The 27,774-nt window shown below is 42.2% G+C and overlaps 1 protein-coding gene across 7 annotated transcripts in view; it reads right to left on the bottom strand.

Annotated features, from left to right (window-relative positions):
* The window catches only part of RSU1 (Ras suppressor protein 1), a 202,227-nt gene that overhangs the window by 144,948 nt on the left and 29,505 nt on the right, over positions 1-27,774 (bottom strand). For all 7 annotated transcript variants that reach the window (XM_045162704.1, XM_045162709.1, XM_045162705.1 and 4 more), the window contains 3 exons: positions 9,816-9,936; positions 2,230-2,348; positions 196-278 (listed from right to left, as the gene is read on the bottom strand). In XM_045162704.1, coding sequence (XP_045018639.1) covers positions 196-278; positions 2,230-2,348; positions 9,816-9,936 — 323 coding nt within the window. The remainder of the gene's footprint in view (positions 1-195; positions 279-2,229; positions 2,349-9,815; positions 9,937-27,774) is intronic.

Below are 27,774 nucleotides of genomic sequence, written 5' to 3'. Positions count from 1 at the left end.
GCCCTCTCTTCCTCGAAGGCTCAATCCTTCCAATTTATTTACAAGAGTCTGCAGACAGGCAACGAATGGTCTCGGGGAGCAGTGGCTTTTATTCCTGCAAAACAAACCGTACTCTGGCTCAAATTGCCTTGATTCCACTCCTACAAGGGCTGTAGGAGTGAATTGATTTTCTAAGAATTTAGATAAATTACTTACTATCTGCAACTTTGTGAGTTTCCCGATATCTGGCGGCAGGATTTCAAAATCGTTGTCACTTAGATAGAGTGCACGCAGGGTGGCTGCAAATTAAACAGCAATATATAAACAGGGTGGCATGGAACCCAACCATTTGAGGTCTGATCAATACGTGGGAGTCAGCTTTGATTAATAACCCTGGCGTGGTGAAAAGCCTGTGACATACCTAGGGCTCGCGATAATAACCAGCAGGTCAAACTTAGATTTACTGGCTTATTGTGTAGCTGGTGTGTTCAGGAAAATATCTATATCCAAGAGGACTGATATAATTAACAACTCGTGGGCACTGGTAGCTTCCGGCACAGAGTTTCAATTCACTTTCAGAAAGGATAGCTATTTTTCTTCAATTACTTCTGATTCACCTGTATGGCTCAATTTGCATCCAGAGTGAAACCAAGAAAGCCACTGTGTCATTTATATCAACGCTCAGGGCAAAAGGGCTCGGTTGTGCAAAGATAACTAGGTCAAAAAATAAAGAACCAAAAGGCTTTCTCGTGATGGAGGTCAGAATCATAGTTCATTGTTTCCATCATCAGACAATTATTACTTGTTCCCATAGCCTTAACCACAAAAATAAATGAAGATGAAGGAGTTAAAATAGTGCAGTGGAATTTAAAAACAGAGAAAATCCTAACTTAGGCAGAAATCTGTTCACAATATTATACAAGGATATCAGTCCCTAAACCACTGAAGGGTATAACCCTAAGGCATCATTTTATCCTTAACCAAAAGGAGGGAGTATAATTAGATGTAGTTTTATTTGTTTACATGTATTCAACTACATTCTAATGTCTTAAAATTCAACAGAATTGTATGTTAATAGACGTAAGAAAAGCAATTTCTCCCATGGTCCAAGAAAACATGTTAAAGTTGGTTTCATGGGCCTGACAAAGTCTGGGATAAAGAATACATGCTGTGCTTAGTCTCTCAGTTGTGTCTGACTCTTTGCGACCCCACGGACTATAGCCCACCAGGCTCCTTTGTCCATGGGGATTCTCCAGGCAAGAAAACTGGAGTGGGTTGCCATGTCCTCCTCCAGGGGATCTTCCTTTACTGTCTGAGCCACCAGGGAAGCCCAAGAATACTGGAGTGGGTAGCCTAACCCTTCTCTGGGGGATCTTCCAGACCCAGGAATCGGACTGGGGTCTCCTGCATTGCAGGCAGATACTTTACCAGCTGAGCTACCAGGGAAGCCCTGATAAAGTATATGTGGAAGGTTAAAAAAAAATAAAAGAAACTTTATAGAGACTAACTCAGAAAAATCAGAATCTCTGGATGCCAGCTATGTCACTATTTGGAAAAACAGAACATTCACCTAAAGACAACAACTCTCTCCTAAATATTTTATGAGTTCTCAGAAAATCACTTTTTGCTATTTTTCACAAGCATCTGCAGCAAGAAATGTGTTTACATATAAGAGGATAAAGTGTGTTCATCTATGACTGGTGATTTCTTAGTGTCTGATGACATGCTATAGACGAAACAGATTATATCAACAAGAATACTTTTTTTAAGTCTTATAACAAGAATCCTGGCTAGAAATGTTTAAAATTCTGTTAGCAGTTTATTAATGTATATTTTTATAAGTAACTCATTGGGATATCTTTGGGCAAAAAGCCTACAAAGCACATGAGAAAGTCACATACTATACATATACATATACATATATATATAAATTTTTTTGCATGTTCTTTAAAAAGACAGTCAAGCTCTCTAGCTAAACGTGAGATGATCTCATTTAGGCAAAAATTTCTATCATAAAGTTAATATTAATATGACATTACCAAGTCCACTTGAGTGCAATGGTGTTAGATCACAATTTATCAAATATACATACTGCTGAGCTATGAGGGAACATTCAAAGGAATGTGAAGTAAAAAAATATATATATATGTCCAATAATTTCTCTTGGAGTTTGGGACCTGGCAAATAAATTTCCCTTTTAGAATGCAGAGGACCATTTTAAGGAGATTTATAGGAGTAAAAGTTTCTTACTCAGATAGAAGAAGTTTCCAGGAAGAGAATTTTCATTCAAGTTGTTATAAGTCAAATCAAGGACCTCCAGAGCCGGAAGCGATCCAAATCCTCGAGGCAGAGTGTTTAGTCTATTCATGCTGTTGTTGGGGGTAAAAAATATAAAATGTCACACACAAAACATGTATGTATATGGACTACTCAGATCACCTCTGTGTGCCGAGTCTCAGAGTCACCTGTGAGGGGCTCAAAGCTGAAAACCCAACGGTAATCCCTTTCACTTTATGTTACTTTTACCAGTCTGGTAATTCTAGCCAGGTGATTTCCAAGTCCATGAAACATTTGAAAATGCCTTAGCTGTCACTTTCTCCAATGGTGGTGCTCCAACACTGTTTTACACAGAAAATAAACACATCACAAAATATCTTTCCTTCTAGAGAAAAACTTTTTGTAAGTGTAGCAATGATAAGACCTCAGAAGATATATGTGAAGTCTCATAGTTTTCAGACTTCTGCTTTATTTGATTTTGCTTATTCCTCCCAATGGGAGACAAAAAAAAAAAAAAAATCACTTTTTTTTTGTTTTGTTTCGCAACTACTGATAGTAGTTCAGTACCATCTCCAATTAGAATCAAGTTTGCCAGGGACCGGGATGGGGAGGGAGGAGGGGAATGGGGAGTTTTTAATGGGTATAGAGTTTTAGTATGGCAAGATGAGAAACTTCTAGAGATAGGCTGCAAAACAATGGGAATACACGTAATGCTTCTGAATCACAGAAACATAAATACAGTATACTTACGTTATGCGTACTTTATATCACAATTGAAAATTTTTTAATATATACGTAAAAAGCGAAAGTGTTAGTTGTTCAGTCATGTCCGACTCTTTGTGACTCCATGGCTGAGGTTCCTCTGTCTCTGGGATTCTCCAAGCAAGAATACTGGAGTGGGTTGCTATTCCCTTCTCCAGGGGATCTTGCCGACCCGGAGATGGAACCTGGGTCTCTCGCATCACAGGTGGATCATCTGAGCCACCAGGGAAGCAAGCCCTTAAACACATGCACACACACACCTCCAATGAAAGCTAAGGAAAGCTAAGAAAAACATTTTTCTATTATGTTCCACTTGTAAGACTCTTTATGTTTTCAATGTTATTCTCTTTGAATACACTTATAATATGATTTCAAAAAAATTTTTAATAATATAGACTGACAAATACTGAAAGGGGGGGGCGCGGTGCTGTGAGAGCAAACGTAATTCTAGACCCCAATCCTTCTCACATGACACACAATCCTATTCAAACCCACCAACCAGGCCTCACAGGAAACAGCTGAGAGCAGAGAGAAACTAGAAAAAAAGCAATGCCCACCTCTTGATGGGTATGAAGTCTTAGGTTAACTTTACAGTTAGCAAGTTAACCTCCAGTACAATTTGCTGAACTGCTGCTGCTACTGCTGTGCTGTGCTCAGTTGTGCCCAACTCTTTGCAATCCCATGGACTGGAGCCCAGCAGGCTCCTCTGTCTATGGGATTTTACAGAGAGGATTACTGGAGTGGGTTGCCATTTCCTTCTCCAGGGGATCTTCCCAACCCAGGGATTGAATCTGCATCTCTTACATCTCCTGCACTGGCAGGTGGGTTTTTGTTTTTGTTTTTTTCCCTACTGTGCCACCTGGGAAGCCCTAATAACTGATATTTTCTGTGAATTCACAATTTGTGAAGCACATCTGTGTCAAGTGTTTCACGGGGTCTCCAAAACTGAAATGCAGGCAGAACTGTACTTTATAATGATCTCTGGAGCATGGCAATGGAGTGTCAGGTTAACACAGGTTCAGCACCAAGGACCTCTGACTCTCCTGATGAGAATGACAGGTATGTAAGAGCCCCCAGCACTCCTGGAGGCCAAGGCACCCCTGATTCCTGGACCCCCACGTGAGGATGCTGAGTAAACTGAAGGAGAAATCAGAGACAGTGAGAAAGGCACAGAAGTATACAGCAAGTGCTTCCTTCCTTAAATCTTGCTCTGAGTTACCCATTTTTGAAAATGACCAATAAAAGTTTTTCTTTCCAAACCCAGAAGTACACTTTTGAAACATAAGATGCAAGAAATCCACTTTCAGACTTTCTTAGTGGGAAGAAGCGTCTCACCAAAAAGACAGATCTTGTCTACTCTCCAGTCTACAGCAAGCCCGAGCCTGTCCACCTGTGCATGTCAAGAATCCACTAAACTGAAGGTTCTTTTTATTCCCTTAGCAAGAAACCAATTCCACCCCTCTCTCTTCCAAGGTGTCAGGGACACAGCAGAGGCCCCTGCAGTCGGCAGCTGGGACAGCACTGGGCCTGCTAATCCAGAGGGCGGAAAGAAAGCCCTAACAATGCTTCGGGAAGGTCTGAAAGCAGGGTTGACTCAGCTACCACAGGACCTGTACCTCTGGACACAGCACACAAAGGGTGACTCCCTGGCTCCCTGGCACTGACGGGTGGCATGTGCTGCCTTCCCCTGCAGGGGTCATCTACATCCATCTCCATCTACACATGGGAGCTGCCTCTTTCCAGGGCATCCTCCAAGAGCTCCAGCACCCAAGGATGCCCAGAGAGGATAGAACAGAGCTAGGGTGGAGGTCTAGCTCCAGCACTCGCTGACCGGGTAGCCTTGGGTAACTCAGCTTCTCTGTGACCCGATTTCCTCAACTGTAAGATGAATGCTGTAACTGATGCTGAACCTGAAGCTCCAACACTGTGGCCATCAGATGTGAAGAGCTGACTCATTGGAAAAGACCCTGATGCTGGGAAAGACTGAAGGCAGGAGGAGAAGGGGACGACAGAGGATAAGATGGTTGGATGGCATCAATGACTCAATGGACATGAGTTTGAGTAAACTCCAGGAGCTGGTGATGGACAGGGAGGCCTGGAGTGCTGCAGTCCATGGGGTCACAAACAGTCGGACACAACTGAGCGACTGAACTGAACTGAAGATGAGGCTAGCGATACCTTCCCAGGACCACTAGAAAGTGGAGAGAGAAGACATGGGAAGCCCCTGAAGCAACTTCGGGCTCCCAGGTAGGTTCTCAAGAAATGATGGCTGTAACTACAACTGCTTTTTACGAAGCTGGAGAGAGAATCTGAGTCAGCCTCAAAGAGACGAGCTTGCCTAAGGAGACCGTTGTGGAGTCTGAACCATCAATGATGGCTTCCCCATCTGCTTACTCTCCAATCAATTCAGGTGTTAGAAGATAAAGCTCCTGATGACTCAACCATGCCCAATGGTTTAAGTTCTGTTTGCAGGTGAATGTTTTCAAATGCATATGGAAACGGGAAGATGCCCGCATATGATGGAGAACTTGATAAAACCGAGTCAAAGGATGTCTGGCACTTTTCCCCTTTTTCCTTTTCAAAAGCTATAGGAAGGCCCATTTGAACACTTCTCTTTTGGAACACTGATCTCCAGAGGTCCTCCTGGGGTGATTCCTGATTCAATAAAACCTTCTTGCCTGAAAGGCAGATTTTTTCCTCACCTCCACAGTGAACTGCTCACACACTTAGCAAAACAAAACAAATAGCAAAACCATGAGCACTCAACACTGTGCTCAGTGAAAACTTCTAAATCTTCGTAAGATAAGCTCCTTCATCTAACTAGGTCAAAAGGTCAAAAGTTATTCCAGGGACTTCCCTGGGGGTCCAGTGGTTAAGACTCCATGCTTCCAAAGAAGGGGCTGGGGCTCGATTTCTGGTCAGGAAACTAAGATCCCACATGCCAAGCAACATAGCAAAAAACAAGTTATCCCAGAATAGTCGGCATGATGCTCTTGGCCATGAGGTTATACCCAAAATAATTACCACCTTGTAACCTATGTGACTTTACACTTTTTTAATAAAATAAAAATAACTCTGCACAATGAATGACACAATGGAAGAATGAAGAGCATCATCCTTCTGTTTATTCAGATGGCCTAAAATCCTCTCTGGTTTGGGGATCATCAGAATAAATAGAAAATTGGATATAAAACTTCAAAATCAACATCCGGCTGAACATGAAGCTTGGATTACATGTGGCCTACCTGCTCTGCTGTATTTTTTTTTTTTTAATTGTCTGTTTATTCTGAGTCCTCCTCCATGCCTTGCCTTAACCAGGGCTGCACAGATAAAATTCTTCATGCCATCTGAGGAAAAAAGTACCATTTACAGAAACCTATCTTAATCCCTCTCCCAGAGAACTAGGAATTGGGTTCAAACTCTGACAACCCCATCCATACAGCTAGGTAATTAAATCCAGAGAGTGTTATACAATCAATAAATCAGCAAGAGCCAAAAATGCAAACAGCTCCAAAGTCGACAAAGAGGCAATTCAAAAGTGTTCGATTAAAAAGGAAAGTTTACAACTCTGTCCTGAAGCACCTTGAACTCAACCGGACAAAACCTAGGCCCCTTCCCTCCTCCCCAAAGCTGTCTCTATACATCTATTTCAGCTCCACTGTCCCATCCGTACCGCCTCATGAATTTTACTACTTGTATCTGCTTTTCATATAAAATCCCTCCCCACCTTCACTGTTCCTACCCTGGTTCACCAGGAACGCTAACCTGGTGGGTTTCATCCAACTTCTCCTCCACGTGATCTTTCATATGAGCATCATCTTACCCGCCACTTCCCGGTGACAACTCCCCAATGGTCAGCAGGTTAAGACCAGAGCTCCTTTATCTGACACAAGGACCTCCATTAGCACTCAACTCCCTGCCGCAATGGACATTTACTTATTTACAGGCTGTTTCCCCAACTGTGATATAGGCTCCCTGAGGGCCGGACGGCCAGCACCTGAACAGAGAGCTCCAGAAACACTCATCGAATGCACAGCAGACTCCGTGCTTCTCTGCCTGGCCTCATCTCCTGCCTCACCTCCTCCCGCCTTACACTTTACACTCAGGACACCACGAAACTTGCAACGCCTGGAACAGGTGGTGCTCTGAGCGTTTTATCTTTTCTCAGTTGATTTTAATTGGAGGATAATTGCCTTACAATGTTGTGCTGGTTTCTGCCATACATCAACACAAACTAGTCATAACTATTTACATATCCCCTCCCTCTTGAGCCTCCGTCCACCCCAAGCCCCATTCCACCCCTCTGGATCATCACAGGGCATGGGGCTGAGCTCCCTGTGTTATACAGCAGCTTCCCACTAGCTACCTGTTTCACATGTGGTAGTGTTTATATGTCAAAGGTACTTTCTCGATTCGTCCCGCCCTCTCCTTCCCCTGTTGGGTCCAAAAGTCCATTTTCTATGTTGGTATCTCTATTCTTGCTCTGCAAATAGGTTCATCCGTACCATTTTTCTAGATTCCATATATATGTTAATACATATTTTTCTCTTTCTGACTTATAACAAACAGGCTCTAGGTTCATCCACCTCAGCACAACTGATTCACATTTGTTCCTTTTTATGGCTGAGTAATATTCCACGGCATGTACATACTGAGCTTTTAAATAAGTCCTTCTCACAATCAAAGATGTCGTCCACCTACCTGTCAGTCTTCTCAGTATCGGAGTCTCAGCTCTAATGCTACCCCTTGTAGGAATCCTTCCACGAATCTCACCTATATGCTAACATGCTCCTGGCCCCTTTCCCCACTGTCACCTGACCACCTCCCACTGGTCAGCAATCCAGCTGCACATTTCCCTGCCCACTGACAGCTGCTCTGCCCCCATCCTTAAGGCTGCGACATTCATCACTGATCTTCAAACGAGCAAGGCTCTCATGTAGAAAAGGCACTTACATAGTCCCAAGATAAATGAATCTATAAATAAAACAATGATGATGAGGAATGTGCCAGGTACTATTCCTAGCACCATTTTTTAGGTGAAAGAATGTTTATTCAGACAGACATACACTCCATAGACAAGAGTGTGGCCATCCATCTCAGAAGTCAAGAGGCACCAGGGTATGGGGTTATCAGTTTTTATTGGGGTGGGTAATTTCATACACCAATGAATGGGAGGATTATCCCAACTATTTTGGGTAAGGGGCATGGATTTCCAGAAATTGGGCCCACCCACTTTTTGACCTTTTATGGTCCACCTAGGAACTACCATGGCACCTATGGGTGTGTCATTTATACAATGTGTTAAAATGAGCGCTTACTGAGGCCTGAGGTCTAACGAAAGTCAACTTGTCCATCATCTCGGACCTAGGTGGTTCTCTTGTACCTTATATATATCAACTCACTCAGTAAACAATGAAGAATTTACTAGTAAGAATACATGTCTAGTATTGGGTTGGCGAAAAAGTTCATTTGGGCCAACCCATTACATATGTCTTGTTTTAGCTTCCTTCTTAAATGCAAATGAAATATTAGGACTTAATCTTTCAAAACAGAGATATAAACAGAGGAGCTTTTCTTTTCTGGTTTGCCAGATGGGTACAGTCTCCATATATGTCAGAGAAAGCTGTCTGATATCAGGTGACTTTCCCCCTCTTCTAAACCCTACTTCCTCTCATACATTATGAGAAAAGAATGCTCACAGTTCTTACAAAGACTGTCTCTCAACCAGAGTGAATAGCAAATGAAGAGCGTCTAACTAGACTCCCAGTGGAAAAACATGAACTAAAAATCAACCCATGAATGATTTTTGTTTTTCACAATGGCTTCCTAGTAAATTGACAAATACCTGGCCAGCTCCTATAGCCACTCCATGTAAATCACTAACTCAATCACCGTGTTTATGACTAAAATTTAATGATATATTACTTTACATGGAGGATGAGGCTTGGAGCAGGCAGTATCCTTTAATAGCTCAACAATGAAGCTGGAATTCGGAAGTCCAAGTTTTGGGGGGCGCATATAGTGTCTGATGGACAGTGGGGTTCTCTGTCTGCTCAGCCACTAACCTGAGGACCAATCAGGAGCAAGCTACTTAACCTCTTGAAAAAGGCTTGGCTTCCTTCCACACAATGAAATCCGTAATGCCTGCCCTTCCCCAGTCCCAATTGTTAAGAGGGTCAAACACTGGTATGAGGACTCTGAAAACTGTAAAGCAACATAAGAACACAAGGTATTACTATTAATTCACTGCACCTGGTTCTGTAACCTCAGCTGAATCAAAACTCCTCTCTTCACCTTTGTATAAAGACAGATACAGGATTGATAACTTCTCAAATATAAAAAGGAAAAACTGTTAAGAATCAATGAAGTAGTGTTAGAAAACATATCCTTCCCTCCATAGAAGGAAGGTGCTTTAGACACTATTTCTACTCAATATGGAGAGAAAAAAATCAACCATATTACAACTGGCCTGTACAGTTCAAGCTAGCTATGCAAATAGGTTCCTTCTTGGGCAACATAATGGAAATAAAATTTTATTGGAAACAAAATACAGTAAAAATAAACTCCCTTATTACACCAACAATTAGCTTCTCAATTAGCACACAGATAGATCTGCGCTAATGTAGGCCATTGAAAGGATGTATTAAAACAATAAAACTTTTTTAAAAACCTAAAACATAGGGAAAAAATTAGAGATCTGCTGCTCCTGTAAATGGCAAACCCCTCCCTTGCTCCCGCCGGCATCCCGGCTTCCAGCTCCTCCTCCTCTTGTTCCCCTCTCCCTCCAGGAGACTCACCCCAGGTTCAGGTGTTTGAGTTTCTGCAGACTGCTGATCTGCGTGGGCAGCTCCTCAATCTGGTTATTAAAAAAGTTAAGCACTTCCAGATTCTTCAGTTCTGCTATGTTTGGTGGCACAGCTGTGGAAACAGAAACGCTGAGTGTGAATGCAGGAACCTCGCCCCTGGCAGCGAATGCCAGCGATACATTCTGCTTTCCTTTCAAATGAGAGAAAGATGAAACTCCAGCGCAATCACCTTATTCACATATATATCTCTCTTACGTAATTTCTGTAGGGAGTTTCTTAGGTAGTAGCTCACCACCGGCTTCACATGGAAATGTTTCCTCAAAGGGCAGAAGAGAAAATCTGTGCCATGAACAGTCTCTAAGCAAACATTACAGAACGTTCCATACTTCTTTCTTTTTTTTTAATTTTTTCCCACCAGTTTTATTGAGATATAATCAACATACAGCTCTATGTAAGTTTCAGGTGTAAACCCTAAGTGTTTGACTTACATAGTGATTATCACAATAAAGTTAGTGAACATCTATCATCTCATAAAAATACAAAAGAAATGTTTTTCCTTGTGATGAGAACTCTTAGGATTTACTCTCCTAGATATAAAATTGTATTTTTTAAAATCATGTAACGTCTACTGAGTCCAGTTGTTTTCTTCCTTCTACTTCCCTCACATGTCCAAAAGAAAGGCAGCAAACTCCAAAATCCCTTCCCGAGTTGTGTATCATCAAGTTGTTTAAATAATCTGCTATCTGAAGAGCTGTTCTCTTAACACTTGACTAAATCACGATGACGTTTAAATTCAATCTTAAGTGATAAAACAGTCAACCTACCAGGTTTCTGATTTTTGCCTTTGCATCTCAATCCACACACACACACACCCGCCCGCCCCCTTGTATCAGATTAGCAACTGATCACCACATTGTTATTATTCGGGCATATGAAAAACCAGTTCCGTAGCAAGAAGGGGACGTGAGTGTGCATATCAAAGGTTAAAGAAAGCGACTGGGGAGCTGAAAGCATTCCCCTTCCCTACAGTATATACTTGCAAATACAAATTTAAAAGCCAAAGGCATCTTTACCTCGAAAATACTAAGTCTCACTTCAATATATTGCACTTCATGTATCCCATCTGCTGATTCAGTCTCTCCACAAACATGTTACTGGCCACCAGCTCATTCATGGTTCATGTAAGCTCTTAATACCAAAATATTCAGGTAACTGAAACTATGGACAAGGGTCTTGGGTACCACAGAAGAAACTGTTAGGTCTTACGTTAGTACATTTTCTTCCCATCTCAACATCCTTCTCCAGGGGTGCCCCAGAAAACTGGAGAAACCTGGGGACAACGTTGCTGAAAGCCAAGGCCCAGGTGTGTGTAACATTCCAGACAGACACCTCAGGTTTTTTGTTTGTTTGATTTCCTCATTTATTTGTCTGCATTAGGTCTTAGTTGCAACATGCAGGATCTTTAGTTGTAGCTCGTGGGATCTAGTCCCTCCACCAGGGATCAAACCTGGGAAACCTGCATTGGGACTGTGGAGTCTTAGCCACTAGACCGCCAGGGAAGTCCCCAGACACCTGAGATATATAAGAAGACAGCCATACCAAGAACCCCAGTGGATAACTCCCAGGGGAACAGAAGGAAGGTGGCAGGCACAGCACTCATTACAGCTGAGTCATCATTTTCAGCTTTATAAAATGTCTAAGGTATCAATGACTTGATTACTTTTAGAGGCTTAGTACAAGTTCAGAGACACACGTTTGCTAGATAGAGGAAAGGATTGTGGAGAAGAGGAATTAGTCTGAAAAAAGACAGCTGGGAAGAGGTAGTGGTCCAGATGGAAAATGAGCAAGGCGTGGATGAGTTGACTGAAGAGGCTGGTTGTGGGGATGGAGATAAAAAGGTAGGCTTTAATGGGATCACTGAGGCAACTAGAAATTCCTCCAGCACCTCACTCCCCAGTACCAAGAGGAATGCAGACAAGCCCTACCTGTAGGATCTGGCTACAAAAGCACATGTTTAGGTGTGCCCTCCATAACACAGTTTTTCAGGAATGGATCGCATTCACTTTGCATAAACGACCACAAGGAAATTCATCAGACTGTGCCTGCTGGATTTAGAGGTGTTCATGGGTTCTCTCTACCTGGACCCTGGAGTGTGTCAAGAGCAAATCGACAGAGGACTACAGCCCTGCTCAGACCTCACTCTTTCCCTGTTCACCCTCCAGCTACCACTAAGCTTCTCTCCCCACATTCATCTGATTAGCTTGAAGAGCAATAAAGAAAGTTAGGGCAACCAGGAGAAAATGATGATCTCAATTTAACCACAAACCAAGAATAATGCAGCCAGAATTACTGCCGCTTTCCCGAAGTTACTTTGCCAATGCAATTAAATGCTGGTCTGAAGGTATCGCCTTTTTTGACAGGATGAGAGATTATTTCACTCTCCTTGCTAAATCAGTCCAATTTAAAACCACACGTTATGCTAAATGTGATTTAAGGCTTTGTTCTGTGGACACAAACAATAACCCCACATTCAATTTACCCAGCCTCTCCCAGATTTTTGGTGCGCATGTGAATCGTTTACTAAAGACTCCATTCAAACGAGAAGGGGGAAAAAAATATTACAGCTAATGTTCTTCCTAAACTACAGAATCCTCCCCCTCACCACCCCCACCGTAGTTAAAAGCAAAGGAAATTAACCTTCAGATCTGTCTGGATGGGATGACGTTCACGCTTTCAACTAGCATTTAGAGAATGCTTATTTTGTGCACAGAAGCAAAAACTTATAGCACTGAACATTTCAATACTTTTGGGATAAAGTAAGAGAGGCAGACTATTTAAAGAAAGTAAGTCACGGGATCTCTCTGGTGGTCCAATGGTTAAGAATCTGCCTTGCAATGCAGGGGATGCAGGTTTGATCCCTGGACAGGGAACTAAGATCTCACATGCCATCCACGTGCTGCAACTAGAGAGTCCATGAGCTGCAGCCAAAAAAGATCTCACATGATGCAACGAAGATCCTAGGCAGATCAATAAATACTTTAAGAGAGAGAAAAAAATTTTTTTAATTTAAAAAATTAAAAAGTTACAAAAAGGTGGGTTATCAGAGTCAATCACCAGAGACAGGTCTGGTGGCTGGAAAGCAAACTTATCCCAACAAAACTGTCCATAAAAAAAACTAATAACCAGTTAACAACATGAGTAACAGTTGTGCAGTGGCTAAATCATATACATAGATCCATGAACAATTTACGAAAATCTATTATGAAAAGGGAGGAGCAACATGTCACAGGTCAGAATATTCTTTTGGAATTTTCAAAACAGCTACATGACACACCAGCAAGCAGCAGCATTTTAAAATATAACTAAGCAGTGAGCATCAATACATTTCTTATTATGCATCTGAAATGTCCCTTCTTCATCCATCTGTCCAGTTTCTGACCCCTCTCCACCCCCACCAGTGGTACACACCGAGTCGGCAGACAAGGAGCCGAGTCCACAGAAGAAACTGAGAGGCTGTGATGCGAGAACCCAGGACGCCTGGCTCACTCGTCTTGGGCTAGCTCTGCACTTTCCTGACCAGCTCTGAACTCGCTGTGTGTCCTTAACTCATAACATCTCTTGAGCCTCCATTTCCTTCAGTTTAAATTAAGAAGGCTGGATTATGACCATTTTTCCATTCCCTTCCACCCAGCTTTAGTATTCTGTGATTCTGAGAAGAGGTGATTGCAAAAATCAATGATATGGATTTAAATAATGCAAGAAATGGGGCCCTCAATTAGGAAACTCAGTCATGTAGAACTTTGCCTGTGACAGAGAATTTAGTATCGTTTGCTGTCTAACTAATATCGTTGGCTGCCTCAATTCTGAGGCTTCAGTTGCTAGAGAAACTCACAGGGGTGCCCAGGCTCCTGCATGCCACGATTAGCTCTGGTTGCAGGAACAGAGAATGCTGGGGGTACTCTCGGCCCAGAGCTTCTGCTGTGTTTTGGAAAAGGAGACAAAGATGGGGTCATGTCATCCCAGGAACTCTGCCCAGAGACTGATCTCGGAGCATCTTCTGGCATTTCTAATTATTCAAGCTAACAAGCTCAGGAAGACCCTCTTCTCCTTCAAATCCTCTTCAATCTAATGAACTAAAAATTGTTCCAGAGGTTTTTAAGCCACCAGCCTCTGGATGGTTCTAAGACTAGAAACCAAAAGTGCCTGGGGACACTCAAGGGGGGAGCAAGACAAAAAGGGTCTCGCCTGATTTCCATGAACATCTCTTTACAAAGCTCCCTAGGGCAGGAAGCACTGGACGGACAGCTCCAACTCTAAGAACCCACTGGCCAGCTTCAGTTCTGAATGACAGCCTGACTCCTAACAGGACATGTATCTGTCCAGGTAAGTTACACGTACTACAGGCATAGCCACCAGCACAGATGACGAAACATGTTCACAAAACCAGCGTTACACTCACCAACAGCTTACCCTCTCTCCAACATCAGACCCTAAATCAACTACTCTTGTAGCAACTGGAGCTTCACTCGAAGAGCAATTTTCTTCCAGGATAAAATTAACCATTGCACAATCAATAACTTATTTTCTTGAAGGCTTTCAGGAGTTTATTCACACAATAATAAATGGCAGGAGATGCTGTGGGGCTGGGAGGGCGAGCATGCAGTCACTAGCTACCCGCACCTCCTTAAGTCTAGAGTGGGAACGTAAGATGGTGCAGCCTCTACGGAAAAGTGTGGCGGTTCCTCAAGAAATTACAAATAGAACTACCGTATGACCCAGCAGTTCCACTTCTAGGCATTTAATTGAAGGAAACACAGTCATTACCCTCAAGGTCACAGCAGCATTGTTCACAACAGCCAAGATATGGAAACAGCCTAGGTGTCTGCTGACAGATGAATAAAGAAAATGTGATACATACACTCTCTCTCTCTCTCTCTCTCTCACACACACACACAAATACAATTTGGCCATAAAAAAAGAAGGAAATCCTGTCATTTGCAACAACACAGATGGACCTCGAGGGAGTCATGCTAAGTGAAGAAAGTCACACAGAGACCAATACTGTATGATCTCATTTATAGTGAAATCTATTAATATTAAAAAAAAAAACCCAAACAGAACAAAACATCAAAAAAATGTATTGAAAAAGAGATCAGCTATGTTGTCACCAGAGGTCTGGAGGTGGTGGGGTGGGAAGTGAGGGAACGGGATGAGGGTATCACAGAGGAGCCTGGTGGGCTACGGTCCACGGGGCTGCAAAGAGTCGGAAAGACTGAAGCAACTTAGCACGCGTGCACACTAAAAAAGAAAGAAAAATAGTAAGTAATAAATTTAAGTTGCGATTAGCTGACATGAAATACAATTAGTAATTCAGTTCCCTGGTCACAGTAGCCACATTTAGACACCTTGACAGTCACTTGCAGCTGCCATGCTGGACAGCAAGAATATAGAATATTCCACTCTCTGCACCGAGGTCTATGCTAAAGCATTTGGCCTCTGCTACCTAATTTAAAAAAGAAAGAAAGAAATGAATTTATTTACAAAACAGAAACACAGATATCGAAAACAAGCTTATGATCACCAAAGAGGAAAGGGGAGATAAATCAGGAACTTGGGATGAGAACACACACATACACACAACTACATATAAGACAGGCAACCGACAAGGACCCACGGTACAGCACAGGGAACCTTACTCAAGATTACCTTGAGTAATGACCTCTATGAGAAAGGAATCTGAAACAACGCATATATGTATACGTGTAACTGAATCACTTTGCTGTACACCCGAAACTAACACATTGTAAATCAACTACAATCCAATAAAAATTTGAAAACAAACAAACAAATCAGTGAGCCTCAAAGCCTCAAGTACATCAGAATTCCAGGAAGGCTTGTTAAAATACAGATTTGGGGGCATACCCTAGAGTTTCTGATTCAGTACTTTGGGGTGGGGCCCAGGAATCTGCCTTTTCAGCAAGTTCCCAAAAGTCAGTGATGCTGCTGGTCTGGGGGCCCCTATTTTGGTTCAGAAAACATTCTTTTTTAAGGTTTTTTTTTCTTAATGTGGACCATTTTAAAGTCTTTATTGAATTTGTTACAACATTGCTTCTGTTTTATGTCTTCTTTTTTTCTTTTTTGGCCATGAGGCATGTGGGATCTTAGTTCCCTGACCAGGGATTGAATCTGCACACCCAGCACTGGAAGGTAAAGTCTTAACCACTGGACCACCAGGGAAGTCCCCCAGAAAACTTTTAAGTCAGTGGTGATGTGAAAATCACAAGTCCAATACATATGTCCTTGGCTGCACCCAATCATGTAGAACAAGATCATAACAATCAATCTGATCCAAATTAGGACTCCTCTGCCAGCCCAGTGGGCTACTGACATTGGGGGCAGATGAAATGGGAAAAGTGAAAGTGTTAGTTGCTCAGTCGTGTCCGACTCTTTGCAATCCCACAAACTGTAGCCCAGCAGGCTCCTCTGTCCATGGGATTCACCAGGCAAGAATACTGGAGTGGGTAGCCACTTCCTTCTCCAGGGGATTTTCCCAACCCAGGGATAGAACCTGGGTCTCCTGCAGGGCAGGCGAATTCTTTACCACCTGAGCCACCAGGGAAGCACAAAACGAAAGGCATTTTTGATGGAGAAAGCACAGAAACTGGGGGCTGCAATCAGTTTCCAATCAGCATCTGTTTCCCCACTTAGATCACTCCCGGGAAATCAGCACAGGGGAGGACGATGACAACCGGGGAAAAGAGCACCAAACCCCCTTGTCCACAGAACCTTGTTACGTGGCAGCAACTTCATGGTCCCTCAGAGTGGTCACGTGACGAGGTGTCACTCACTGTCCTTCTGGCCTGAGGGTCACTGTAGGATACCAGGCAGCAGCGATGGCAGAGCAGCCCAGCCGGGGCACAGCTGATCTGGGGGTTTTCAAGCAAGAGCATCTTGTAGCCCCTGAGGCAAAGAAACAAAACTGCGAAGGGCAACAGGCTCTGGGTGCAGCAGGGACTGCGCAAAACATAAGGACGGGCGCTCGCCTGTGCGCAGCCCACGGAAGGGCCGGGGAGGTGGGGTCACACATTGGTCTTTAGAACCATCTGGTTGGCGCTGAAAACAGGGTCCCCTTCAGCTACAAAAGGGGCGGACGAGACCAGGCATCAGCGGCCGCCGGGAGCCGGAAACGGCTGAATCACACGGAGTTTCTCTTGTCAGCATGGGCGGGAAGTCTACCCACCAAACTCCCCCTTCTGGCTCTTTCTGCAGCATCATCCATACTGCTTTCGGCTTTGGTGATTCCTGCAAAGGCGAAGCACAAGGGCCAAGGCTTGAAAACCAGGGGTCCCTGCCCCACATGCCTCCTTGAAGCCCCAAGTTAGGGGCTGAGCCGTTGCCACCTTTATGGGGAACCACTGATGGGCTGTCGGCTACCCCAAGTGCAAGAAGAGGGAGCCTCAGAGTGAGGACTCAATGGGAGCCAACAGTGAGGCCGAGACCAGGACACGACCCAGAGGCGGGCACACACCCTGCGATGCGAGGGGTGAAACACTACTGTCTTAGGCCCATTTCCAGGGACACCCCTGGCCAGACAAAGCCCAAAGATCCCACAGGAAATAAGGTAAAGCAAAATAAATCAAACAGCACTGCTTCCCAAACCTGACACATTTATACTAAAAATGGGAGATTTGTGTCTGTTGTCATAACAAATAGAAATGCCCGGGGTAATTTTTTAGACACTTCTGCTGTTGTATAAAATTCAAAATGGATTGAAGATCTAAACGTAAGACCAGAAACTGTAAAACTCCTAGAGGAGAACATAGGCAAAACACTCTCCAACATACATCACAGCAGGATCCTCTATGACCCACCTCCCAGAATATTGGAAATAAAAGCAAAAATAAACAAATGGGACCTAATTAAACTTAAAAGCTTCTGCACATCAAAGGAAACTATAAGCAAGGTGAAAAGACAGCCTTCAGAATGGGAGAAAATAATAGCAAATGAAGCAACTGACAAACAACTAATCTCAAAAATATACAAGCAACTCCTACAGCTCAATTCCAGAAAAATAAACGACCCAATCAAAAAATGGGCCAAAGAACTAAATAGACATTTCTCCAAAGAAGACATACAGATGGCTAACAAACACATGAAAAGATGCTCAACATCACTCATTATCAGAGAAATGCAAATCAAAACCACTATGAGGTACCATTTCACACCAGTCAGAATGGCTGCAATCCAAAAGTCTACAAGTAATAAATGCTGGAGAGGGTGTGGAGAAAAGGGAACCCTCTTACACTGTTGGTGGGAATGCAAACTAGTACAGCCACTATGGAGAACCGTGTGGAGATGCCTTAAAAAACTGGAAATACAACTGCCTTATGACCCAGCAATCCCACTGCTGGGCATACACACTGAGGAAACCAGAAGGGAAAGAGACACGTGTACCCCAATGTTCATCGCTGCACTGTTTATAATAGCCAGGACATGGACGCAACCTAGATGTCCATCAGCAGATGAATGGATAAGAAAGCTGTGGTACATATACACAACGGAGTATTACTCAGCCATTAAAAAGAATACATTTGAATCAGTTCTAATGAGGTGGATGAAACTGGAGCCTATTATACAGAGTGAAGCAAGCCAGAAAGAAAAACACCAATACAGTATACTAACGCATATATATGGAATTTAGAAAGATGGTAACGATAACCCTGTATGCGAGACAGCAAAAAAGACAGAGTTGTATAGAACAGTCTTTTGGACTCTGTGGTGGGGGGGATGATTTGGGAGAATGGCATTGAAACATGTATAACATCATATATGAAACGAATCGCCAGTCCAAGTTCGATTCAGGATACAGGATGCTTGGGAATGGTGCACTGGACGACCCAGAGGGATGGTACGGAGAGGGAGGAGGGAAGGGGGTTCGGGTTGGGGAACATGTGTACACCCGTGGCAGATTCATGTTGATGTATGGCAAAACCAATACAATATTGTAAAGTAATTAACCTCCAATTAAAATAAATAAATTTATATTTAAAAAATAAATAAAATTTCTTTACTAGAGAAGCTTAAGGGATGGTAGAGGATATTCAAATGAAGCCAGGTATGCTGATTTTTTTTTAAATATGATTTTTTACAAGTTTTATTTATGTTTAAAAAGTTTTTGGCAGGTGGGGTCTTAGTTCCCTGACCAGGGATTGGACCTGTGACCCTACAGTGGAAGGCAGAGTCTGAACCACTGGACCATCAAGGAGGTCTCTGCTGATTCTTAAGTTACACTCCTGCAATGAAGTTATCAGAAAAAATGACCAAAAATATCCAAATACATGAAAATGTGTGAGATTATTTGTTATTCAGTCACTGGGGGGAGAAAGACCATTTGAGAAGAAATCATGAAAGCAAACACTGCTTTGTCCCAATATTTGAAGAGTACAATATTGAACAACCACCATCCCTCTTCATCCTGGTGGGAAGATGCCAAAGTAACAGAAGACATATGAATCAGTGCATTCTTGGTCAGAGTGAAAGGAAAGTCCTTTTAATCCTTAGCTACAATAGCTAGAAGGCATTAGTCTAGTCATAGCACAGAGGTGATGTCTAAACTAATTATATAGATGTCAATTCTATCAGCAAATTAGGAACCTTTGTTCTGAAAGCCATTCTAATGATCACATGTAAAGAAGAATCTCCTCACTCTGGCAAATAATTATGCTCTTCAGAATTTTATATTGAGGGGGGAAATAAAAAGGTCATTTGTACCTATAGTGATTAATGACTTTTGTTTTCTGGTCAAAAACAGGAGGTGGATAATGAACTAATTATCCTAGCATAAGAACTTGAAGTTCAAAAGTATACTGATGATAACCAGTTTTCCAGATTTTATGAGATTTCCTCCAAAGCAGCAATTAAAACAGTGAATTACAGTAGTTACAGGTTATTTAAAAACATAAAAGTTTATGGAACAGCAGAGCAAATTCTCATTTAACAGGATCTACAAGTTCCTCAAGGTAAAAATGAAAGAGCAAAAGAGCTAAGTAGCCACCTGACAAAGCCCAAGGTCCCCCAAATATCGTTAGCCTTGTAAGTGACAAGAGCGATGCTGCCTGCAGTTAATCAGCGATACTCACTGACCACCCACACCTAGAAGGAGAGACTTAGTGCATCCTATCGCGGGCTTCCTTAAGATTCTGCAGCTCACAGTGGTAAAGAATCTGCCTGCCAATGCAGGAGACACGGGTTCCATTCCTGGGCCGTGAGGATACCACGTGCCGTGGAGCAACTGAGACGTGCGCTACAACTTTTGAGCCCAGAAGCAGCAACTATTGAAACCAGAGAGCCTAGGGCCTGTGCTCCACAACAAGAGAAGCAACCGCAATGAGGAGCCCACACATCACAACTAGGGAGCAGCCCCCTCACTTCAACTAGAGAAAAACCCTGGCAGCAACAAAGACCCAGCACAGCCATAAAACAATAAAAGAAGTTCTCATCACAAGAAAACAATTTTTTAAAAAAATCTGCAGCTTAAGTCGTTTTACTAACCAAAGACATTCCTCACGTGATTTACTGCAAAGAAAAAAAAAATGGTTCAACTCTTTCAGCAACAATGAAAATAATCAATTACCCAAAAATTAGGCGAAGTTACAAGCAAGCTGTAAGGCAGCTTTTATAGTGTAAAGTCTAACATGCAAAAATATCTGTCCCTGGGGTACGAAAAGTGTGTACGCACAGTCAAACAAATCTTCTAAAAAGCTGACAAGCATGGATTTCTGCTCCTCTGAGGACGCCAAACTTAGTTATGTCTGAATCTCCAATCAACTTCCCAGAAGGAACCAAACAAGGTCCACGTGGTCTTAGTCCTTCCAGACCCAGAATTGTTTTAGTAACACACCCTGGAAATCACACTCCAGTGAGCAGAGAATACAGCGTCCACCAGCAGGGCATCCACAAACAGCTTTTGTTTGAGAGCCGCGTCAGAGCAGAGACACTAAGGGGAAAGGCAGGGACCTTCCATCACCTGGGAGGAAGTGACACCTAGTGAAGGACAAGAAAAGGATGGGGAGCCCTTCCTCCAGGAAAGATGCTCAAGAAGTCTGGAAACACGGCAAAGAGCAAGAGAGAAAAGAACACTGAATACATTTCAATCAATCAACGCAGAAAGCATGCTCAGCTCAGTGAAAATGAGCTCTTTAGGCTCTGAAATTTTTAAAAAGTACCATTATAATGGGGTACACACACACTCAATCCAAGATTATTAAGAGGGAGACAATGGACAAATACAATTCACAGACACACACACATCACGCTTCGCCGACAGCTTGTGTCTTCTTTTATAGTGATATATATACATTACCATGTGTAAAACAGATAGCCAATGGGGAGCTGCTGTATAAGCACAGGGAGCTCAGCCTGGTGCTCTGTGATGACTTAAAGGGGTGGGAGGCTGGCGGCGGGGGCGTGGTGGCAGGATGCTCAACCAAGAAGGAGGGGATATATGTATACATTAAGGCTGATTCTCATTGCTGCCCAGCAGAAACCAACACAACATCGTAAGGCAACCATCCTCCAAAAAAATAAATAAATAATAAAGGTACTTCTGGGAAAAAAAAGAATTACTCCAGCAAATGGATAAACAACAAGGTCCTACTGTATAGCCCATATTGAACTTTGTTTAATATCCTGTGATAAACCATAATGGGAAGAAAAGAAAATGAAAAAGATTTTTACATATGTATGTATAACTGTTATACAGCAGAAATTAACACAACATTGTAAATCAACCGTACTCCAATTAAAAAGAAAAAGAATGACTTCAGCAAGACATCATCCACGCGAAGTTGCTTCTCTTCCTTCCCTATCTCATGTCTTGGTGCTGATGATGGAGTACATGAAGCAGGGGGAAGAGGGTGGAGGAAAATGCCCAGTGCTAGAAAAATTCACCCTGGACCTTGTTAACTCCTCTTCTAATGATAACAACTATGCCTTCAACCTTAGGGATGCTCCCTGCTCATCCATTTGAGCAAGTGAAGATGCAGGGCCAATGTCTGGTCCACCGAGCTCCGGGACTCCCTGGAGCAGGGCGTTACCTGTACACGGACATCGACAGAGGAGGCAGCAGGGGAAAGGGGAACACAGGCTCAAAGCCATGCGAAGCCCCCAGCTCTGGCTCCACGTCCTCAGCCACGTGAAGCCTGCTTCTTGCCCCAGACACAGAGCAGGGTATCCAAAGCCACCCTTGCCTTTTGCACTCAGGTCATGGTTTCTGGGAGGTCCGATCCTTCAAAGCTAAAAAGCTGTGAATAACCTCACCCTTTATTTTCTACATAGTTGGCTGCAAAGGAGGGCTTCGAGGAGAAAGGTAAGAATTCATCTCCCCTTTTGGAAGGATGAGCAAGATAGAGAGAGAAGGGCAGGCATTTCCACTAAGCATCAGGTGCCTGGAGTAGACGCTACACAGGCAGGAAAAAACTGCTTAAGGAACAGCAAGAGGTTAGACAAGATGGGGACTTTCCTGGTGGTCCAGTGATTAAGACTTCGCCTTCCAATGCAGGGTATACAGGTTCGATCCCTGGTCAGGGAGCTAAGACCCTACATGTCTTGGGGCCAAAAACCAAAACATAAAACAGAAGCAATATTGTAACAAGTTCAATAAAGACTTTAAAAATGGTCCACACCAAAAAAATATCTAAAAACAATAGCTATCATAAAAAGAATGAGCTTCACGCTAACTTAAACCAAAAAAAAAAAAAAAAAAACACCTTATCAAAGTTTTGTACATATTTCCAGGAAACATCATCAGTGTATCCACACTGCAAATATACTGTTATCTTTCTCCAACTCCAAGGTTTCTAAATCTGAGCTGCATGTGCCCCTAAAAAATTTATGAATGGTTTTAACAGGATCTACAAACCTGTTGAAATTTTAAGGATTATGTGTATTTTTCTAGGAATCATGGACACAGCTTTCACTCTGTTCTTAAAAAAGGTCAGTGAGTTATGAAATGTTAAGAACTGCTCTCAAAGAGTGTCTGTTCCCAAGCATTTCATCTTTTAGAATCTCTCCTCCTCCCCTGCATGAAACACATGTATACACACACTATCTATGCGAGAGTCAACAGATGATTTACATAGAAATTTTTGCTAGTAGATCAATTCCATTTGAGGGTTCTGTTGTAAATGGTAAGTGATAGCCAGGACATAGAAGCAACATAAACATCCATTAGCAGAGAAATGGATAAAGAAGATGTGGTACATATATACAATGCAACATTACTAGGCCATTAAAAAAAATAATGAAATAATGCCATTTGCAGCAACACAGATGAACCTAGTGGCTTCCTGGTTAGTTCAGTTGGTAAAGAATCTACCTGCAATGCGGGAAACCCCTGCTCAATTCCTGGGTTGGGAAGATCCCCAGGAGAAGGGATAGGCTACCCACTCCAGTATTCTTGGGCTTCCCTAGTGGCTCACACGGTAAAGAATTAACCTGCAATGTGGGTGGCCTGGGTTCAATCACTGGGTTGGGAAGATCCCCTGGAGAAGGGCATGGCAACCCACTCCAGTATTCTTCTCTGGAGAATCCCATGGAAAGAGGAGTCAGGCAGGCTACCGTCCATGGGGTTACAAAGAGTCGGATACAACTGAGCGATTAAGCACAGCACAAATGAACCTAGAGACTGTCACACTTAGTGAAGTAAGTCAGACAGAGAAGGACAAAGGTATATCACTTACATGTGGAATCTAAAAAAAAAAAATCATATAAATGAATTATTTACAAAACAAAAACAGAGTCACAGATGTAGAATACAAACTATGGTTACCAGGGAGAATGGGGGTGGGGATAAATTGGGCGATTTGAACTGACACATACACACTACTATATATAAAATAGATAAAGTAGATAACTAATAAAGACCTACTATACAGCACAGGGAACTCTGCTTAATACTCTGTGATGACATACCTGGGAAAAGACTGTAGAAGAAGAATGGATACATACATATGTATAACTGGTTCACTTCACTGTACACCTGAAACTAACAGAACACTACTAATCAACTATATGCCAATAAAATTTAAAAAAATAAAAGTTTAAAAAAACAGTTAAAGAAACCCTATCCAAGATGAACTCCCCACAGTGGGCGGTGTGGAAAGTGACAGGTTCAACCTGCCCGCACATGAGGATCGCCACAGCCTGCCATCTTTCTGAAATTCCCATACGTGAAGTCACTCCTTTTAAAAACATACTGTGGAAGAATTAACACCTACCCTTATTTCGCTTCCTCTGGGCACAGGGCAAGACTCCAAGAAGAGAGATTTCTAGAGTAGGTGCATTCAGGATGGAAGGGCTGATGTGAAAGGGATCGAGGATGACAAGTGTCTGAGCAGAGGACACAAGTGTATCGAAACCACTTCTCCAACTTCACACGTTGGCCTTGGGATGTGCTGGCTCTGGACTATCGGATCAACAGATGCTTCCATGCGACAATCCCACATGCTTCCTTAATTAAAACCGCCAAAAAACAAACTCCCAACTATAGGCAATTTTGTAAATGGTACCTAACCGTGGTAGCATTGGAAAGACACTGTTCAATTAATAGCTGTCTGACTCACTATTATGTATACATTTTTTCAAATCCAATCTTTCAAATAATGGCACAGGAACAAAATTGATGAATGTGCACTAATTAGAAAAATAAGCTATTGATCAAAGCCTCTGGTTTACAAATACATTCATACTCTGTTAAAATGCAAACAGCAAGTTGTTTTGATATTGTCACAAGATAAATTCATGACACAGAGACAATTTATTTTGCATATTCTCCCCTCATAGTTTAATTTCGTACAAGCCATGCACTAGAACTTTTGCATAAGGCATGACAAGTAATCTATGAAAGAGGAAATAACTAGAGACTTGGCAACAGAAAGGTGTTGGAAGACTGGTGAAGGTCATTCTTATAAGTTGGGACAGTTAATTTTTCTCATTCATCTCAACAATCAATTTTGTCTCTAGAAAAGGGTTTCCATTTATTATGCTTTTTAAAAAACTGCTTAATTTTCTTCATTATAATTGGGCCTGCATATTATGAGATTGCAATATTTTCATGCAAAACATCCTCCTTGATTCCTTTATAATAACACTTTCAGTAGAGAGCCTATCAATACATACATCTACATAAAATCTTAAAACATTACATTCGTTTTAATGTGTTGACCAAAGAAATTATTGGAATCACTAAAGAAAATATCCTGGCATTTACTTGTTCACTATAATTTTGAATTCATATATAAGTTAAAACTAGTAAGAAATAGTCTGTTAAGAAAAAGAAACAAGTTTTGCTATAACACTTATGTTTACTGCTTGTCTAGCCATTTCTGACACATTAGATGACAAGAAATGGTCCCAGTTAAGGCTTGAAACGGCCAGCAAAGCTGCTAATATCTCAAGAAAACGTTTTACATGACAGTTACAAGTTTCAAGTGTAAAACTAAGTAATCACATACTGAGACTCACACTTATGAAAGGTTTATATAGAACCTGCTGATCAATGTTTGCACACAGCAAAAAGACATTCTTTGCATTTCTTGCAGAAAATGATCAGGCTTTAGTCCTTATCACGCACAGGTCACAAAATGGAAAATACTTGAAGTCATATTTGAAGTACTGGGTTTTGCTATTTCTTTTTAAAATTAAGAAAAGCATCATGTTAAAAAAATTAATACTTAGATTGCTTTATCATTTATGCAAAATGTGAGTCATTTCATAATGCATAGTATTCCTCCTTACATGATGGCATTCAGTAAAAGAACCAATATAAATGGGCACAAAATGCATATTTTCCTATTACACATTTTTTTTTAATTAAAATCTGGTTCCATACATATATATTTTAAACTTTCTTCCAAGGGAGAAAAAAATTTTATGTATACTCCATACAAAAAAATACATAAAAGGCAAGAGAATTCTCTCACTTTAAAGAGATTGGAAGGAAAGTTTCTAACATGAGAAAGAAACCATAATAAACACTAAACATGACACGTGAAACTGAACACGTACTTTAAGTTTGGGAGTCAAAAGAAAAATAACATACCTCCTTATGGAAGGATCAACATTAATTGTGGCAAAACTGGCCTATGTAAATGGCAGCAACAACATACCCTGAGAGAAGCTTGCAAAAAAATTTCGTTCCTCTGACACCAATTTGGTTTTTAATCTTTTAGCATGAGATGAGGAGGAGAGGGGGAAAAAAGTATCCCAACAGTGACCTCTAGTGGACACGTTTTAAAACGATTCTCTCAGAAATTCCTCTTTAAGACTGAAAAGTAGAAAAACATTTACAAAGCTAATACTCCGAAAGACCATAAGAACCATGGATTAGATAAGATGCAGACTGCAAAAGACCCAGCTAACACTGGCTTATAAGGGAAGGTCACCACAAAGGCAGGCAGGCAGAGACACAGAAAGACCATCTTTGAAATACATATTGTATCCCCTTCTTAGAGACCCTGACAGCAAGCAAGCGCTGAGTCTATCATCGCAGACAGCTGGGACTCACCACCACTCACGACCTACCAACCCATTTATCAACTGGCATTAACTTAAGGGTCTACTTTATGTTCGGCCTGCTTTTGGCACTTCTGTGGGGTGGTATGTACATGGGAATACCAGACCATCTGATCGGCCTCTTGAGAAATTTGCATGCAGGTCAAGAAGCAACAGTTAGAACCGGACATGGAACAACAGACTGGTTCCAAATAGGAAAAGGAGTTCGTCAAGGCTGTATATTGTCACCCTGTTTGTTTAACTTATATGCAGAGTACATCATGAGAAACCCTGGACTGGAAGAAACACAAGCTGGAATCAAGATTGCCGGGAGAAATATCAATAAGCTGATATGCAGATGACACCACCCTTATGGCAGAAAGTGAAGAGGAACTCAAAAGGCTCTTGATGAAAGTGAAAGTGGAGAGTGAAAAAGTTGGCTTAAAGCTCAACATTCAGAAAACGAAGATCATGGCATCCGGTCCCACCACTTCATGGGAAATAGATGGGGAAACAGCGGAAACAGTGTCAGACTTTCATTTTTCTGGGCTCCAAAATCACTGCATATGGTGACTGCAGCCATGAAATTAAAAGACGCTTACTCCTTGGAAGGAAAGTTATAAACCTAGATAGCATATTCAAAAGCAGAGACATTTCTTTGTCAACAAAGGTTCGTCTAGTCAAGGCTATGGTTTTTCCTGTGGTTGTGTACAGATGTGAGAGTTGGACTGTGAAGAAGGCTGAGTGTCGAAGAATTGATGCTTTTGAACTGTGGTGTTGGAGAAGACTCTTGGGAGTCCCTTGGACTGCAAGGAGATCCAACCAGTCCATTCTAAAGGAGATCAGCCCTGGGATTTCTTCGGAGGGAATGATGCTAAAGCTGAAACTCCAGTACTTTGGCCACCTCATGCGAAGAGTTGACTCATTGGAAAAGACTCTGATGTTGGGAGGGATTGGGGGCAGGAGAAGAAGGGGACGACAGAGGGTAAGATGGCTGGATGGCATCACTGACTCAATGGACGTGAGTCTGAGTGAACTCCGGGAGTTGGTGATGGACAGGGAGGCCTGGCGTGCTGCGATTCATGGGGTCGCAAAGAGTCAGACACGACTGAGCGACTGATCTGATCTGATGTACAATACCTAAGCATACGACAGCATTCCTAATTTCAAGAAACATATCCTACAATTAACTGTTTAAAAATACTAGTAAATCATTTGGGATCTTAAATACATGAAACAGAGCTTCCCAGGTGCCACCAGTGGTAAAGAACCAACCTGTCAATGCAGGAGACATAAGAGACTTGGGTTTGACCCCTGGGTTGGGAAGATACCCTGCAGGAGGGCATGGCAACCCACTCCAGTATTCTTGCCTGGAGAATCCCATGGACAGAGGAGCCTG

This window comes from Bubalus bubalis, chromosome 14 (assembly GCF_019923935.1).
Source record: "Bubalus bubalis isolate 160015118507 breed Murrah chromosome 14, NDDB_SH_1, whole genome shotgun sequence".
NCBI lineage: Eukaryota > Metazoa > Chordata > Mammalia > Artiodactyla > Bovidae > Bubalus > Bubalus bubalis.
The sequence above is the reverse complement of the archived record's forward strand: the minus strand, read 5'-3'. Positions and strand labels throughout refer to the sequence as shown.